The sequence below is a fragment of the Drosophila busckii genome, chromosome 3L, assembly GCF_011750605.1.
Source record: "Drosophila busckii strain San Diego stock center, stock number 13000-0081.31 chromosome 3L, ASM1175060v1, whole genome shotgun sequence".
In the NCBI taxonomy this organism is placed as follows: Eukaryota; Metazoa; Arthropoda; class Insecta; order Diptera; family Drosophilidae; genus Drosophila; species Drosophila busckii.
In genome coordinates this window covers 10142942-10158607 of record NC_046606.1, presented here as the reverse complement: position 1 = coordinate 10158607, position 15666 = coordinate 10142942, and the positions used below count along the sequence as shown (strand labels likewise).

Genomic DNA, 15666 nt, shown 5'->3' with positions numbered 1-15666 from the left:
TAGTTCATGATTTGAAAAGAGAGTGTGTGATGTGTGTAGGCAGTGCGGAGAATCACATTAGATTTAACTTAGTATATTTGTATCTGTGTCGAGAGCTCATATGTTGCATAACTGTCATCCGACAGATGTATATTTGCACACAACGATTGCACAGAACAGAGCTGCATTAGACCCAATTACAAGTGTAACCGATGGACGACTGTATTAAGCAGATACTGGTATATGTATATATTAAATATATAGTGGCAGATTCAGTATGCACATTCTAATTAAGCGCTATCAGTTATGAGTGTGTGATACAACTACAGAGTCGGAGTTTATTGAATATTATATATTGTCTGAGCGTGCATGCACTATATAAGTCAAGGTCTTAGCTCTAGCGGTATATAGGTGACAGCCATCACAAAGTTCAACTTGTTGACTGACAAAAATTATTGCTTCCTTTTTAAAGCTGCAACAACAGCAAACATTTATGCATTTTATGAAATTTAAAAATATATATAATAAAATTTAATACTCATATAAAACTTAATATAATAAGTTTTACATGCTTTTATTTTTTATTGAATTTTTTTTATTTAAAGCTAAGCGCATTTAAAATTCTTCATTAGTCTGCTGCTCTTGTTGTTTGCATTTTTGCACTGCCGCAACAACAACACGGAAAGTATTTAAGCAACACATTTTCAAGTTTATTAACAGCAACAGGCAACAACAACATTGCTAATTGTGCCCAAATTTGTTGCTGTAACGAAAGCTGCATAAAAATGCAAAGCGTCATACTGACAACAAAAAAGTGACGAAAGTACAGCAGACGACAGTGCGATAGAGATAGCAATAGCAGCAGAACAAGATGCAAGATATGCAGACTGGGTGGGAACAGTGCAGTGGCGTAGATAAAAAGGGGGCTGGCAGATCAAATATCAAAAACAAATCGATATTTATTTAATTAGTTATACAAAAAATTAGTATAATTATTTTGCAGCGTTTTTGTGTTGATTAAGACAACTTAAGTATTATATAATATTTATGCTGCAGCTAAATTAATTGTAAAAAAAATTATCAGTAAGACTTGGAGCAACTATAAAATGCTTTATGTTGTTTAAGCTCGAAATGCGTTATGAGAATTCCATTTAAAAACTAAAAACTTTTATTAAATGTAAGCTAAATTATTATAATGAATTGAAGAAGCTGGAAAAATTGGCTTAAACTCGAAATGAGTAATTAAAATTATTATAATGAAGTTAAACAATTACTTTTGAATTAATTTCTGTATTGCAGCTTATAAAATTTACGTTAAAAATGCTTTGCAGCATTTATTGAAGCGTTGCTAATACTTAAGCCCCTTAGCTATGCCACTGTTTATATTTTCTATATGTATTGGCATTTATTTATACTGCAATATCAGCTTTAATTAATTGTAAAATGTTTATAGATATTTGGCTTAGTTATGTGTATAGTTAAAGCACAAATTCGAGTTTTCAAAACCTGCAGTTTATGCAAAATTCAAAAACTGATTTTGCACGCTTACTTTACTTTAACCCCTCTTGGCTTTAGCTACGCCACTGCTTTGTTGTTGTACTCTGCTGTTGTTTGTTTCATTATTGCTCTTTGGTTACAAGTTGTTGTTATTACTCATTGTTGTTATTGTTGTTGTTACTCGCTCGTAACGGGGTGAATGTCATCAGGATTTTTATTTGCTAAGCGGTCAATTGCCTCTCAGTCATGTCTTCTGGTTTTATTTCTGTTTGTGAAATTTTATTCGCCCAGTCTGTTTGTTTATTTTTTGTTATACTCATACACAAGTCGAGTGTGTGAATTGCTGACAAATGCAACTGAGAATCGGTCTACAGTATATGACACGATTATACAATCGGCGAAACTCGCTGATCGTTGTAAACCAGCACACAAGAGTGTGAGAGCATGAGAATTATAAATGCCATCGAACTGTTGAGTTGATATATATAAAATATGATAGTCTGCTCTCGTTTTATTTCAACATACACGCTGCTGAGTCATGGAATTAGAACTAACTATGAAAATATAAAATTTAAACATTTTGTAAGTCAATGAACCAAACATTTACTAGCCCCCACCAATGACAAAACGTCCTTGCTGCAACGTACATGACGCTGCACAAATGTTGTCGATCGTGGCTGTGTGGCATGCAGCTGTGGCAGCAACCTCAACTCGCCGACTTGCTGGGTTAGTTACCCCCAGCGCGATGGCAATGAACCAGAGAACCATTGACCGACCAGAGAGCGAGCGAACGAGCGCGTTGCAATCCGGCCATGCAACTTGTAGCTTGCAACACACAACAGACGCTGCACGATCGCGCCACACTCTCGACTCGACTCGGCATGCCAAACTGGTTCCCAACAATTTGCAACAAGACGCAAAGTGCAATGATCGCAACGAGGCTGCAGACGTTGCAAGATCACACAGCGCGTTGCAAAGAGTTAAAGAGAGCGAGCGAGCGAGCGAGAGGGAGTGCAATGTTGGGCACACTGATTGCTATTTTCCAATTGTATTTTAAGTGAAATTTCAGCTAAACGAGTTTTTATCGCATGCATAGTAAAAAATTGAAATTACTTTAGTTCCAAAACCTATATTGTCTTTATTGTTCTCTTAGCTCGGTCAGTCAGTCAGTCACTGCAGTCAGTGCCAATCCCTTGTGCGTAAGAAACAGGTTAACAGCTTTGACAGCCAAAGACCTTTTGATCACAGCAAGACAAGAAAGCAAATTATAGCCCCGAACAACGCAAAAGACCAAATAAAGCCAAAAAAGCGAAAACCAACAGCAAGACATAATAAAGCTTAACGAAAAAAGAGGCCAACAATCAGAACTTTAGGCAGATATGCGTATTTACAAGAAGTAAATATATACTTAGCTATATTATTTGCATGCATTGCATATACCCTAAAAAAAAGTGCGAATAAGGCAGTAGACTGGACTTTACTTTGAGTCGAACGTAGTATACAAATATTTTCTATAGAATAAATAAATTTACATTTATTTTTGATTATAAAGAAAGCGATCTTAACTATACTTTAACGAAAAAAACCCTATCAAATTTCAGAGGATTTATTTTTATTTTCCCTCAAGGAAAAAAAAACGCTTTTAAATCGGTGATGACTTATTTTTAATAGAATAAGTACATTAAAATAGGTTTTATATAGATTTTTTCTAATTCTTTTCAACTTTAATATTCACCCAAAACGGGAAGAACTCCTTCCAAAATTCAGTGACATTCTTTTCAATAGAGTATCTTTATGAAAGATTAAAAAGTACATTAAAATATTTTTTATATCTCAAAGCTAGATTTTTTCTAATTCTTTGTAACTTTAATATTCACCCAATTCACCCTTCCAAAACTTCCAAAATTTCTTTTGAATATAACAATTATATTAAAGATTATTTTAACCCATAAAGAAGTATTTCTTAAGTTTGTTATTTATATGTTCGTAGCCCTACTTTTCTGCAGGGTAGCTCATAGTCCAAGCCACGCAACATTGGCCTTTCATATTACCAGTTTTTGTTGCTCTGTGTGTGCTGATGGCGTAAAAAAAATATATATTTGGCAATGAACTTGAAACACGTGTGAGGCGTATGAATAAGTCTGCGCTAAATTTTGGCCAAGACAACTTAAGCAGCGGCAACGGCAACGGCAATGGGCTTGGAGCTAAGTATGTGGTGGTAATGGAGTGAAAGAGGCAACTGCTGACAGCGCAAGCTTTCGGTGCTCCGAGCTCCGTTCTCGCGTCCACTCTTGGCCGAGCTCTTTTGTAATATATTTGCATGATTTACGAGTGCTGAGGCAGTTGTTGTATTTTTAATTATTTTCGGCGTAATAACCTAGATTCGTGGCGTCGACACGGCGAACAAAACAGTACAAAGTGTACGAGTATGTGTTGGAGCGAGAGAGCATGAGATGACGACCATTATTGTTACTTACTTTGTTATTCTTTTATGAATTCCCCTTTGGATACGCCATTTTTCTTCTTTTTGGCATTTTTTTGCGTATGTTTTTCTTTGGCGCAAAGTGAATGACACCTTGTCTTAAAAAGCGCCTACCCCATAACCCAAAGAAGAGACAAACGTAGCTAGAACAGTTATCGAACGCTCTAGGAGATTAATTGCGAGCAAGGTTTTCAGAAAGGTTTGGAAATATTTAAAACAAATCTAATTTAGTTATGCTTTTGTTAGAAGAACTGGTCTTTCTTTTCTTCACCCATACGTGTCTGCTAACCGTTGGTTCTTTCTTTCTTTTACTCCTAGAACAGGTTAACACTTTGACAGACCTGACATTTCATTCATCAGGCGACCCTTTCTATTCTACCTGAGCGAGCAGAACCATAACCTAAGGCACAAGTTACACCAATGGACATTCCAATTGGAATAGAACGGTATACTTGGAGTGGAAAGAAACCAGGTAAGCACCTGTACTCGTATAATTAATGAATCTAACTCATAAAACTTGGCCTGGGCGGCATACCAAATGAGCATAGCTCCAATCCAGCTTACGTCAACCTCATCATGTTGTTGTTGTTGATTATGAGCAGCTTCAATTCAATGACTCACCTGTAAGAGAAGAGAGAGGAGGAAGAATATTAGTTGTAAATTCTTATGCGCAGTATGCATGTAATTGTAATGTCATAAAATTAAACTAATTTATTTAAAAGGGCGACAACGTAAATATTGCCTTAAGCATATAAACACTTCCGCATAGTTTTTTGCGTTGTGGAAATAAAGCTAATAAAACTTTTTGTACAGGTTAAAGCACTTTAAGATAACATTGGGTGGATCCCAAACGGTAACTACGCATAGTTATGGATTTGTCCTTGTAAACGAACAAACAATGATCGATTAGCTATTCTTGGAAGTAAAAGTTAACAAAAGAATAAAAAGATGATTCCATATATTTAATGATTTGGATTCTGAAAAGACTTCTTGATTGTATAATAATATTACTATAAAAGATGTAAAAAGAAAAGAGAGATTTTTCTATATATTTATAAATTTTGATTCTATATTATAATTAAATGTGTCCATATATTTCATAGGAGAATTCAATTATAGTGAATGAACTACTATTATTTTCAGTTAAAAAACACACACATGTGCGTAAAGTGCTGCCCTTGATAGAGTTCAGATTGGGGGTTTCAGTTAAATGCGCTTATCTTATCATTGAAACAAACCCTAACTACCAAATATGGAAATATAAATACGCTAAAAATAAGCATAACCAACTAAACTAACTGTTCAGCTTGACTTGAACAGTTTTATTTGTTTGATATATTAAATTGTAGCTCATGCCTTTTTTATATCAAAAACGCGCTCTAATCTATAATTGACTATGTTTATCTAATGCTAAACGGACGAAGGTTAATATAAAATTTGAACTACATTGAACTGTGTTGATGGCGCAGCGGGGGCAACTTATGATATCTAATAGATTAAATTTTGTGTGTGTGTGTGTTTGTTTGTAGTTGAACTGAGAGGGGGGTGGTGCCCTAAGTACTGAAATAAAAGTACAAATATATATATATATATGCGTGTACCTAAACAAATTGCTCGTTTCTCTATTTTCGGGTACATAACAATAACAACAACGAACAAAATTTTCGAAGTTCAAGGTCAGTAAACTTGCTACGCACACGCACAATAGGGGGGAATGTGAGACGAACAAAGCGACGAAACGCACACGCAACGAACCGAGGCGCGGCCACAGAAACGAAGCAAAGAAAAAAAAGAGATACACACACACACACAGCAACGAATGCATACATAAGTAATGTTAATGATCGCATGGCGCGCTATTTCGCTCTCTCTCGCTCACTCGCTGCTGCTGCGCGCGCGCTCTCTTTTGTATTCTTTCTCTTCCGTTCGCTGCTAATGGAAACTAGAACGAATCTGATGCTCTGAAGCGGCTCTTTGTGTCTTTAAGTCTCTCGGTCGCTAGCACGCAATAAGTTATAAACCAAATACAAACAGCACAGCTAGTATTACATTCTAAAATGGGCTTAATTTTTCACATAATAAATAAGATTTTTCCTCTAAACGGATATACATTTATATTGTATATCTATAACCGGTTAACATATTTTGGGCTTTCATTAATCAAACCAAAAAAAAAGTTTGAACATTCTAAGCAGCAGCAAAACTTGTTCAAACACACAAAATACAAGCCAAACCAAAATAAATATAATAACGTTGATCAAAAGTCTTGTGGCCTGCCTGGGTCAAAGCACGCAGCGAAGGTTGCTTGACGCGTTTGTCGATTATGAAAATTGTGAAGAATAAAATAATGATTAGAATGTGGCCATATGTTGTATCTAATGCGTTTCAGAAACAGAAAGTTGTTCTACAGCCTAACAAACTAACATAAAATACGAAATAAAAAAATTAAAAATGCCATGCGTAGAAAGTTGAACTAGGTTGAACTTTAAAATAAATAATTCAAACTATATACTATATAAAAAAAAAGGCATCGAAAATTACAGCTTAACACCTTTTTTAGTAATCCTCAGCCTCAGTTTGGGCCTTGCTACTCGCTGCTGATCTTGAAATCAAAAGTCAGCGCTGTAATGTTGGCCTGGCCGCTTTGCTTGGTTCTGTTTGGTTGCCTCTTGGCTGCTTTCTTTTGTGCATTGCTTTCTTCTGCTTGCTTGCTTTCTTCTACAACACTTATGTAACTTAGCTGTGTGTGTGTGTGTGTTGTGGCCATGGCCATGGCCTGCTTTTGGCCTTGCTTCGTTTTTGGTCAAGAGAAATGGGTTAATGGGCAGTGCCCTGCGCAACGTATTTGATTGAAATGCGTTTTGGGCCAACTGATTTGATATTGTGTCTGGTTGCTCAGCTGTTTATGCATAGTCATGCTAGAGCAAGCTGCGTGTGGCATAATTTAAATAGAATGAAATAGTGAAATAGTTCTATATGGAGATCAAGCAGCAAGAGCAAAGATTGCAGAGCATAATGAATAAAGAGAAAAAAATGAGTTGAAAAGGTTTAACAATTAATTCAAAATAAGAAATAAAAAATAATATGATAGTAAAATATACAAAAATATAAATTATATATATTTCAAAATATATCAATAAAAATATCATTTTATACTTGCTGAAATACATAATTTTTAAACAAGACTTAAGAGAAATTTAAATGCCCAAGTATTCCAATTGGGATTATCTTAATCAATTACAAAACTTAGCTAATTGGAATGCTATGCAGCCAGCGATCTACATAAATATAATACCCTAGAATAGCAACTAAGTTAGCCTATAATTTTAGCATTATAAGTTATTCTTTTTATAAATAAATTAAATTCTATACAACAATACGCATTATATTGTGTTAAAGTTCACGCATGTTAACTAATCCCATGAACAATCAAAAAACAGGCCTATGCTTAATATAGCTCAGAATCTAATTGTTCTAAGCTGATGTCAGCGCTTGAGTGGCCCCAAGTTGAACTTTAAGTGGCTAATAAACTTATTTTAAGCTCAGCCACTGGTACTGAAACTATTGCCTATCTAATTGTAGCTATTGCTTGAGTTTATTTGGCAATTCACTGCGACGGCATTAGGCCCAAGTTCAAGTAACTTTTGGCCATGTCACAGCTCAGTTGCCAAGCGCGCTGGCCTGGCCTAGGCTAAGTGCTAAGACACAGCAGCAAGCCACAGACACAGATCGTTGGCCTAGGCAGTTTATTTAAGTTTTTATCAGTGTGCGCGCGTTTAGGCGTGCCGAGCATACTCAAGTGTTGATTATAATTGCCCAAAGACAGCGACAGCGCTGCTGGTGTTGGCTTAAATGATATGCAACATGTTGCTGCGGCATTTAAAATGCGTAAAACGAACTTGAACTTCGGCAAGAAGGAAGCGCACACACAACTGTGTTCAAAGTCAAGGGCTGACAGTTTTTTTTTGGGTACAACGTGTTGTAAATTTTTGATTTGCCTAGATTTGTATAACTCAATTGTTTTTTTTTTGTTGTTTTTGTTGTGGGTGTTACACGTTTGGCGCCATTTTGAGTCGCGCTGGGTCAGCAGCGTAAAGAAAGAGAAATGAAGTAAGCGCAGACAAGCGCCCAAGATATTTTGGTTAAAATTTTATGCGGGCACCATTATAAAGAAAAAGAACCACAGCACAAAAAAAAAGCATAAAACAAAAAATCAAAGAACGAAGATGGAGAAAATATACACGCACCAAAAAGAGCCAACAAAAAAGCAAACTGTGTTTTGTATGTTTTTTTTTTATTTGTATTTTTTTTTTTGTTATTTTTTTGCCCAAAAAATAATGAAAATGTCAATGTCCGAACAACCTTGAAAGCAGCCAGAGGAGAAAAGCTACCAATCGCGCAAAGAACAGAAGGGAGGACAACAGAGACAGCAAATTATAAGTGCGAAAGAGAGCGCGAGCGTATAGAGAGTGGATTATATATTGAGAAGGGCTCAGACGAAATTTGCAATGCGCATAAACTTGTTGAGGGTTTCACATTTATTTACTTTTTATTTTTTTTAACATACATAAAATCTAAGGGCAATTTGAAATGTATATCAGCTGGGGAGAGGGTGGCAATGAAGCGAAGGGCCTTAGCGGGGTGTAATCGTGGCTACTTAAAAGTCAGTGCGCATTAGCCGAAATATATTTGGCTGATCTAGCAAACGCAACATTTTATAGCGCGATTTTATAGCCACTTTGCCACTATTTGTTTATACAATTTAATTTTTTGCAATTCATTAAGCAAAAATATAAATAAGATCACTTTAAAATGTGTTGCAATATTTTCTTAGCATATTTATTACTAGCAAAAAAGTTTAAAATAATTGTAATATGATAATGCAATTTATTTTATTACTTTATTGCTATTTATTAATAATAACAAAGTCAAAACAATAAAATATTGCTTAAAGTATTTTGTAGCCATCTAGCGTTAGCCATGTCAATTAATTTTCACAGCTCACAACAGCAGCGCCATACAGCGTGCAACATGCGCAACTTACGCAAAAGCTGCAGCTACAGCTAGAAAACGCCAGATGGCGTAAGCGTGTAATTTTTGTTTAGCAGCTATTTTGGTTTACTTTTTGCTTGTTAACATTAACATTAAGTGCCGCCATCTGGCGTGTGAAATATGCAGCTGTGCATGCTACAAATGCTGCATGCTTTTGAGCGCCGTTTTACATGTGCTATCTAATTTTTTTTTTTAATCTGCCTTTGTGTAAAGTTGCTTTTTTTATTTTTAAGTTACAAATTAAAAGGCGTCAAATTTTTTTATACTTGTAAATGGCATTTTTAAAGTAAAAAAATGTACTCCCAACATATTTCATAGCATGGGAATTATGTATTTATTATTTACTTAAAAATGAAAATAACTAAAAGCACAAAATATTATTCATAGAAACTATGATTAGATTAATGGGCTATAGCATATATTGTATATATTTTTAAGCTTACTTGGAAAATATGCTTAGAAAATAATTTAACGCAAATTAGAAAATGTATAAAAAAATTGAAGTAAATGCTTGCAGATATATTTTAAACTATATTTTTATATTATTTGTAACTTATTTAGTGAAAGCTTCCAGATTCAGATTCAGCGAACTGTATTTAAATCTAATGACTAACTTGGCAACAGATTGGTCCTGCCTTAATTTATTAGCGCCTGAGACTGTTACAAATTTACAGTTGCCTTTTGACGTCACAGAGAGACACTTTGAAGGAAAAACCCAAATTGAGTTCATGAACGTTTGTCGACTTCAATTTGCTTTGCGACTATAGAAAAATGTGCATAAAATATATAGACACGATTACAAACACACACACACACACACACACATAGGCAAATGCATTTGACGACGACGCGACAGCAACAACAAATAGAGACTTGCAGTTTGCCATATGGCGCGCTCTCTCGCTCTTGCGCTCTAGAGAGAAAAATATATGCTGGTCTATGCGTGTGTGTGTGTGTGTGTGTGTTGCAAGGTCTCAAGCTTTTTGCTGTCGCTGTGGCAGGCGAATGAACTGAATTGACCCGCTTCGCAATAACCTCTAAAAATTTGATTCTATTTTTCGATATGCTGCTCGCTGCTGTGCTGAGCCCCCCCGCCGCCCCCGCACCCATTGCACCTTACGCCTGTTCACTTGGCTCTGGCCATTGTGCATTGAGAGAATGTGTGCATTCAAATTCGTTTGGGTTAATGCATAAGTGTGTTCAGCTCGTTGGCGACGGGGCAAGCCAGGGAGGCTCCATATTAAAGGCTAGGCCTGGCAATGGGCTCGCTTATTTATTGTTAACGTTTACTGATTTTCATGCATACATAACATTTATAAAGTGTATGTTGAGCGAGTGGATTTCAGTTTTTTTTTTTTTTTTTTTTTTGTTTATTGTGTGGAAGGTCTTGCCAGCAATTTTAAGTGAGAATTTTAATCAATTGATTGGCTGCTGCGGGACTGTTAAGGATGCAGAGCTCAATTTTCATCTAGAAAATTTAATTGGATGCATTGTATGCGTAGAAGGTCAAGCAGCAATGTAAAAAAAGCTAACTTAAGTAATTGAATAAAAGATCTTGCATTAAAAATATATAACATTTTGCAAATAAAAAAAAGTATGAGTAAAAAATATATATTTTAGCTATTGAATTACAGTGCTTTCATTAAAATCAATATAAAAAATAATTAATAATTATAAAAAAAGAAAGAAATTATGTACTTGAATTAAAATTTTGAATTAAAAATATATGCTCTAGTAATTTAAAATGTGCAAAATCAAACTTTGGCAATTATAAAAAAAAATCTTTCCTTGAAAAAAATATAAAATCTTAAAAAGAAATAATAATATTTGAGTTAAAACTATATTTTAGCTATTGAATTGAAGTGCTGTAATTAAATAAAATTCAAGAAAGTAAAAAATTGCATAAATAAATTTTTAAAAATATTTTAGTACTTGAATAAAAATTGTGAATTAAAAATATATTTGTTTACTCAATGCTTTGCAATTGTAAAAATTCGAACTTTAGCAATAAGAAAAAAAAAACTTATCAAATATATTTGAGGAAAAACAGAATTTAGCTATTGAATTAAAATTCTTTAATTAAAAACAAAGAATAAACTCAAGAAAATAGTGGCTAAGGCCAAGAAAGTTTATTATTATTTAGTTAATATAAAAGAAAAAGAAAAGGGGTTACCCTATAAATTTGTTAGCTTTACTTAATACCAACCAAAATCTTAACAAATTGTCTACTTCATTCAATTTTATTTCTCTGCCTCTCTTTCTCTCTCTCTCTCTCTCTCTCTATTAGCTGCCTATGCACACTCATAAGCGCCGTTGTCATTTCCGTTCGCCATATAAAAAAAGCTTTTAAAAAGCTCACTCGACAAATGCCGAATGTGGCGACTGTATGCATGTGTATGTGTGTGTTTATCAGTGTATGTGTGTAACATAGAAATTGAGTGCAAGTTCAACACAAATACACATAGAAGTCGCAATAAACTTTGTTGCAGCACCTCAGCAACTGCAGCTGTGTGTGTGTGTGTGTGAGTCTCTCTAGCTTATGTGTGTGTGTGTGTGTGTGTAAATTTAGATCGAGGTTATAGCTTTACAATGCTGCGCCGTGCATTCAACTCTCAGTGCAGTGCAGTTTTGCCGCTTGCTTAGACGTCAGGCAACAACAACAACAACAATGAGTCGTTGTCATAGAGCAAAAAAATAAAATGACATTAGGAAAAATTATGTTGAATTTATTTATTGCAGCTCAAGCAGCAGCAGCAGCGCCAGCAGCAGCGTCTCGCTGCTCTCTGCGCTTGTTCACTTGATTTCAATTTGTAAAATGCAAATCGTGTGGGCTGCAACAGCTTTGCACACACATTTGACATGGACATGGAGCGTTGCTCATGAGTTGCTTATGGCAAAGGGAGTGGGGGCCAGACGCAGAGTCTGCGCTTTTCTTTGGCAAGGCTGCTGCTCACACAGGTGAAGCACCTCGAATAGCATTCAATGTGCTTCACTTGCATAAAGTTTGATTTTCTTGTACTTACATTAATAAGCTAATGGGCGAGCCAATTTCATTAACTTACCTGCAAGACAAAAGAAAGTTAGAGTTAGTTAAATGAGTTTGCGATTGATAAAGAGACAGAAAGTTTAAGTTAAAGAAGTTTGAAATACCATTTCTTATCAATTCTATTATTTTTGATTGATTATAAAATATTGACTTATTTGAGATTAATCAAATAATTGAAAATAATTGAGTTTATTCAAATTAATACAAATAATTGCAATCCTTGCAGTATTTATTGATTGAAACCTTTTAAGATTTGTATATTTTTTATATACTATGTGTGAAAATTTAGCTCAATAGCGCAAAAATATTTAAAATCAAAGCCTATGCTCATTTTTTTAAACACAATATGGTCTAATTATGCAATTTTATTTCACTTTTGGTAAACATAATCATTAAATAATTGAACAAACAGCTTTAAAACAAAAATAATCTAATTGCTGTTTGAAAGTTCTAAATCTAATAAAATTCACATATTTATTTAGCATTGAGCTATGGATTAGTACTAAATCAAATGTGAATCATGCAACAAATACATAAATATATTTAGAACTGAGTGCAAAATTTTTGCAAAATATTTATGTGAGTGCGGTCAAGTGCTAGAAAAACGGGGTCATGACTTAAGGGTGGTGGTGGGTGGGTGGGCCTAGGCCTGCTGCTCAGTAAGCTAATTGAAGGTCGTACATTGGCCCCAAACTGCAGCTGGCGCATGCTCTCAACCCAAGCCACGCAGCTCCTTGCAAATTAATGTCAACGCCATTGGGCTTGGGAGCTGACAATTATTTGAGGTTAGTGCTGCTGCTGTTGAACAAATAACAATTAAATAAATACATATATCTAGAGCACACACACACACAGAGACAGACCTGCCCTGTAGGTAACTGCAAATCGTACGCCGCTGCCTTAATTGATAGAGTCGAGCCACGCCGCTAACGCTAACGCAGGCAAATTTTATTGGGTCATGCGGTTGGCTGGGGCAAGGAGCTCAGGAGAGGTGACGGGGCGACGTCAGCTGCATAATATCGCTGCGTACATCGACTAAGGCGATAATAGAAATAAACACACACACATAGACAGTGGGGCACAGATACGAGCAAGCGAAAAAAACAGCAGCGGCGATTCATGTGCTCGGGTCAATGAACGAGGCAGTTATTCAAAGCAATTCCAAGGCCACTGCCAGCGCTAACCAAAAGCAATAGAAAGAGCGTAAAAGAGAGCGCATTAGATAGTGGGGAGAGCGCTTATCGTGAACTTTTTTGACAACACTCAAGTGCTTACGAATTATTTTGCAATCATAGCCCACAAATTTATCTTATCTGCAAAATTCAAGCAGCCAAACATTATTTAGGTTATATATTTTATTTATGCGCCCAACATTTGTTAGAACATTATGCTAAACAATCAACTGCTTCATTAGCAACAATTGAAGTTAATCCGCAAGCCCACTCGACAGCTCAAGCTAGGCCATAAATCTAAATGACAAAAAAACGAAGCAAAAAAAAATATAAATAAATGTCAAACCAATGCCCTAAATACTTTTAGCTCAAACAAGATTTTTTTGTTGCTTGCAGCCAACGGCGCGTATGAGTAACTTAAGTCAGTTGCAAGCTTAACTATTTTAGGCAGTATTGAGTCGCTCTCCAGCTTTTATGCTATCAATTGAAAGCGAAATTTTTGCCACCGCCCACGCGCCGCGCCCCTGCCAGCAGCGTTTTTTGTGCTTTGCCAAGTTCAACGACCGCACAAGTCCATGGCCTAGATTTTGCAACAACAATCATTGCTCTATCGTTGACTGTTCGTCGTCGTTGTCGTTGCTTTTACTTTCGTGCGTTCGTTTTTATATTTGCGCTTAGATTATTTTTTGCGCCGACTTGTCGCTCATTCTCACTCTTTCGCTCTCTCTCTTTGTTTGCTACGCATTTTGATTGCCATTTACACGCTTTGTAATAAATAATAATTTGATTATGCGTAGCACACTCATCAAATATTAAGTATACGCAGGCAACAAAGTGTTGGCATAACAGGCTTTGTAATGAGGCAACTTAAGGGCGCCATTTCCGTGACCTAAGCTACGCTTGCCGCAAAAGTTCTTTGAACTTGCCACTAAAACTAATTAACAACTGTCGATTAAGTTGATTGCATCGAAAGCTATCGACAATTAATGAAAGCAATGAAAGCTGCGCTTTAATAAATAATTTGTAACGCATACAACTTTATTTACAATCCAGAACGCATTAAGTTTGGGGCGTAGACAGCTTTTTGATACGCTTTAAATAAACTAAATTAAAATTGTGTATATGTATATGTATATGTCATAAAAAGAAAAGTAAAACTAATAGAAATTACGTATAAAAAATGTAATCCAACAAATTGATAAACAATTCACTTCCACAATGAACTTCCATATAATATTTCTTATCCAATATATACGAAATATTTGTATGCTAAAGCTTGTGTATGCTAATCTTAAAATTTTTGTGCGTAAATTGATTTTTTTCGATTTTTAATTCCGAATTTTTTGATATGCCGATTGAAATAAAATCTTCAAATATAAGAATATACTGCTTCTGAAATAGGTGTATCTATATATAAAGTTTGGTTGCTCTATCTCTTATAGACTTTGAGTTTTTGCCGCTCATACAGGCAAACTTAACTCATTCAATACAGTTTGTCTCTCTGTTGAAGAATATATACACTTCTTAGGAACTGCCACGCCTTCTTCTCTCTGCATCATACCCTTTACCTTTTTTCATAGAAATATCAAAGCGTATCATTAGTCAATACAACCCACACACATACAGTGTATGTCAGACAACATAAATTTTGTTATCACTATGACGCGCTCGATGCTGTGTATAACAAAATTCTGCGGTTTTTGTTCATTTTGCTCGCAGAAAATTTAGGTTAATGAGTTCAATGACCGAGCGGCGGCGTAGCAGCCAAAAATACGCAATAGAAAGCAAAAGTAAAGCAGCTGCTGCCAAAGCATCAAAGCTTGATAAACCAAATCGAAATTAAAGTTCTATACTATAGATGATTATCATCATCATCACTCACCAGCTAAGACACGTCCAATTAGACGCTCCGTATCATCGATATGCTTGGCCTGAGCAAACAAGTCCTCACGACTGCCCACAGTCATTTTAGAGTTGTGATTAAGTTTAGTTAAGGCGCTAATTTTGATAGTTTAGTAATTTGCAATATGGGCACTTGGTTTGGCAGTTTGTATGGCAACTTTTGTTATAGTCTATATATATAATATATAACACTAGCTAGTCATAAGTAGTACCCGTTGATGTCTAACTAAATTTATAATTTCTGCTAGATTTATTTATTTATTTATATTTTGTTTGTGTGTGCACAAATATCACAAAATAGCAACAACACTTTCGCTTGGCAACAACAATTTCTTACGCGTCTTATTTTTGGACAAGTCTTTATGCATTTTCATCTAGTAGAATCAACAATTGATTGCAACATTTAGCAGTAGAGCGCGCAATTAAATGCCAAACATTAATAAGACTATAATTCTCTCTCTCTTAAAAACAATAAGACTTTGACAATTTATGACACGCTGTTATATTTTGATTTTGATTTTTACGCCAAGCACCGG

At 35.3% G+C, this 15666-nt stretch overlaps 1 protein-coding gene across 1 annotated transcript in view; it reads right to left on the bottom strand.

The window, feature by feature from the left end:
- The window catches only part of LOC108599620 (ecdysone-induced protein 75B, isoforms C/D), a 74334-nt gene extending 59124 nt beyond the window's left edge, over positions 1 to 15210 (bottom strand). The window contains exon 1 of the mRNA XM_033293623.1: positions 15111 to 15210. Within this exon, the coding sequence (XP_033149514.1) occupies positions 15111 to 15195 (85 nt within the window). The 5' untranslated portion in view covers positions 15196 to 15210. The remainder of the gene's footprint in view (positions 1 to 15110) is intronic.
- Between the last annotated feature and the right edge of the window lie 456 nt (positions 15211 to 15666).